The 2901-nt window shown below is 39.9% G+C and overlaps 1 protein-coding gene across 1 annotated transcript; it reads left to right on the top strand.

The window, feature by feature from the left end:
* The first annotated feature begins 1417 nt into the window (after positions 1 to 1417).
* Positions 1418 to 2310, top strand: LOC149943264 (uncharacterized). The gene is made up of 2 exons (XM_090177897.1): positions 1418 to 1535; positions 1632 to 2310. Exons 1-2 carry the CDS (start codon positions 1488 to 1490, stop codon positions 2223 to 2225), a joined length of 642 nt encoding a protein of 213 aa, XP_090034023.1. The 5' UTR covers positions 1418 to 1487; the 3' UTR covers positions 2226 to 2310.
* The last annotated feature ends 591 nt before the right edge of the window (positions 2311 to 2901 follow it).

Genomic DNA, 2901 nt, shown 5'->3' with positions numbered 1-2901 from the left:
TCAATTGCCACCAGGAATGTGATATTTCGACACGAAGAGTCAGAAGTCATTCTGTTCTAAACTGAAAATAAACAAAAAGTTTAATTTAATTTAAAGGAACTGCATGACCGCTTTCCAAACATCTTTAAGTGTTAAAAGTATTAAAAATTAAAAATTGTTTAGGGTTTAGCTTTATTATCCCTTTTCATTATGGACTTATCTACTTATTCGCCAATTTTATCATCCTTTACAATGCAGTCCATAGGTAGTTCCTTTTAACTTAACATTGCGTATATACAGAAGAAAATAGGGGGAAGTACGCTTCTAGTCAGCTTTGGAAAGGCGTCACTTTTCACGAATTTTCGCGCCAAAACGGTTTGGCGGGAAATCGCGGATGAATACATCGTTTAAATAGAACAATTGTAACATAATGTCCTTCTCATTCTCTGCTAATTGAGCTAAGGCGTATTTGCTTTCGTCGTTTATAGCCGAGTTGAATCAAAACAAAAGTGGAACTACTTTTTCAGTTTGGTTTATTATGCGTAAAAAGGCATTTTCGTGGGTCACACGACGACTTCTATGGCTCAAAGCTACAGATACGTACTTCCCCTATTTTCTTCTGGTATATACTAATCTCCACCACTCTCCCCCTATTCGGCTTTCCGTTGCTACGCAACTCGTTTTGAAATTTTTAATATTTAGGCTTAGTTTCTCTATTCGGGGTTATGGTCGCAAACCAGATTTCCCGCACGGTACTGACGAGTCCCAAATAAGACGAAACCGGTCTACCGTTGGATTTTCTGGCTATTTTATTTTATTTTATTTAATTCAATTATTCACTCGAAGATCTATTTGGTCCGAGTTTCGCGTTTTTGTTTGCTCGAAGACCTATCGGTACGAGCTATTAGTAAGTTTTTAAATTTCTTCAAATTTGTTTAGGGTTTAGCTTTATTATCCCTTTTCATTATGGACTTATCTACTTATTCGCCAATTTTATCATCCTTTACAATGCAGTCCATAGGTGGTTTCTTTAAACTTAAAAATTCATAGATGAATGAATTAAAAGGGCTCTTCCTATCAGACTTTTAGCAGCAGTGACATAATGACCTGAAGTGTGACACTTCGTACCTGTATTCTAATAATGATAAAAATCAATGTTCAAAAAAACAGTCCCGAATTTCTCTTACCAATATTAAAATTCGTATTTAAAAAAAATATATCTTGCTATTAAGATCTTATTAAATTTAAGTTTGTTATTTAACAATTTATTATAAAAATTTTAAACACATGAAAAATGAAATATCGAGCACTCGTAATCCAAAAAAAAATGAATTAGACTTTAAACTACACAATTTTTAAAAGCTATGTAAAAAATAACTAAATTAAAAACATTTTTGTGATGAAATGGTATAAATAGGGATGTTTCCAATCCAATAATACCAGTAACCTCTCGAACTTCCGCGATCATTTAAACGTTCCAGTCTCTCTAACAAATTTAGAATCTCAAAATGCGTCGGCAAAGTATAATCGCTCTTTTCGTGTTGATGTGCTCAATGGTAAGATTTCTGTTCCTGTTTCATTAATTTACAAATGGATGCTCAGGAGTAGAAATAATGATTTCCAATAACCTGCAACTTTCTTTAACATCCAAGGTTATAGACCAGAAATACATCGAGAGTCCTTACGGCGTGGAAATTGCGGCTCCGATGCCCCTGGATGTCTCTCCGCCTTTGAGCACGATGCACCAGGAAATCAGACCGCTGGATTACTCCGTTATCGACATCCCTCAACCCATGGGGTCTTTGGCGCGACCCGAGGTCGAAATGCCGAAAGGAGCCCCCGAAGTCCACGACGTCCCGCACCCCGACCTCGCCTTTTCCGGAGACTTGTTGGTGGAGAAGAAGGTCGTGCTGAACATCCCGTCGCCTGTCATCGAAGCGCCCAAGCCCATCGTGCAGACCAAGGAGGTTTTCTTCAGAGTGCCGCAGTCCATCTTCGTCATCCCCAGCCCCGTCGTCCAGCACAAGCCCATGGTCTACAAGATCCCGCATACTCTCGTCGTACACAGGCCGGAAGTCAATCTGCGGCAATTCCACGTGTCCATTCCTCAGCTGAAGGTCGTCAAGGGTTCGAAGTCCGCGTACACTCAACCCATTCCAGAGACTCGTGAGGTTGAGGAAGTCGTTGCGGAGCAGTTTCTCAATAAAGTGGCCCATGTCTCCAAGGTACTCAACGTGGGCGCTTAAATATCTTCCTTTTCTTCAAAGGATTCTTTGTAAATAATTATGTACATGTAAATAGATACATGCTTACTACGATAAATAAAATGGGTTTTAAATAGAACAGACTATATAAGATTCTATTAATTAAGTAATAAAGATGTTGTGGGTTTCTGAAAGAGTATGTGCGTGGGATGAGTGTTATTCCCATTTCCCTCAAGCGGCGGTTTTCGGAACCTTTTTCTTTTGAGCTCGTTATGAGCGATTATGACGGGTGGGATAATTCAGTCCGCTCGGCCATCTGATTAATCAGGTGAGAGATCTGTGTTATGGCCACGCCAACAGGGGGATACTTGGGGATAGGGACGGGACACCCGTGGCGGAAGTATGACAACCACCCGTTGGGTCATTAGTGATTATCCTCACACGGCCATCCATAAACGCTTGGGATTACTGGTGTACGCCACTACTCCCGGCTTTTCGTAAGCTTACGTGTGGAATATAGTGAAGCAGACTCAATTTTAACCAGGTTGCCATGCATTTTCGTTCCAAATTATTTAACATTGGAAATGTATGGCAACCCTGTTTGCAGCAACTGATTAACTGGGTTGCCGTACATTTTCGATGTGAAATAAATAATTTGGAGCGAAAAATGCATGGCCAGTTTGGCCACCGGGTTAAAACTAGAAATATGAATGACCCG

This window comes from Leiobunum rupestre, chromosome 6, assembly GCF_980474605.1.
Source record: "Leiobunum rupestre chromosome 6, qqLeiRupe1.1.hap1, whole genome shotgun sequence".
NCBI classification, from domain to species: Eukaryota; Metazoa; Arthropoda; class Arachnida; order Opiliones; family Sclerosomatidae; genus Leiobunum; species Leiobunum rupestre.
The sequence above is the reverse complement of the archived record's forward strand: the minus strand, read 5'-3'. Positions and strand labels throughout refer to the sequence as shown.

Excerpts from the sequence above, each read along its gene's own strand:
- LOC149943264 (XM_090177897.1), top strand. The coding sequence starts at position 1,488 with ATGCGTCGGCAAAGTATAATCGCTCTTTTCGTGTTGATGTGCTCAATG. Across the intron at positions 1,536-1,631 it reads TCGTGTTGATGTGCTCAATG|GTTATAGACCAGAAATACAT; the intron begins GTAAGATTTCTG and ends TTAACATCCAAG.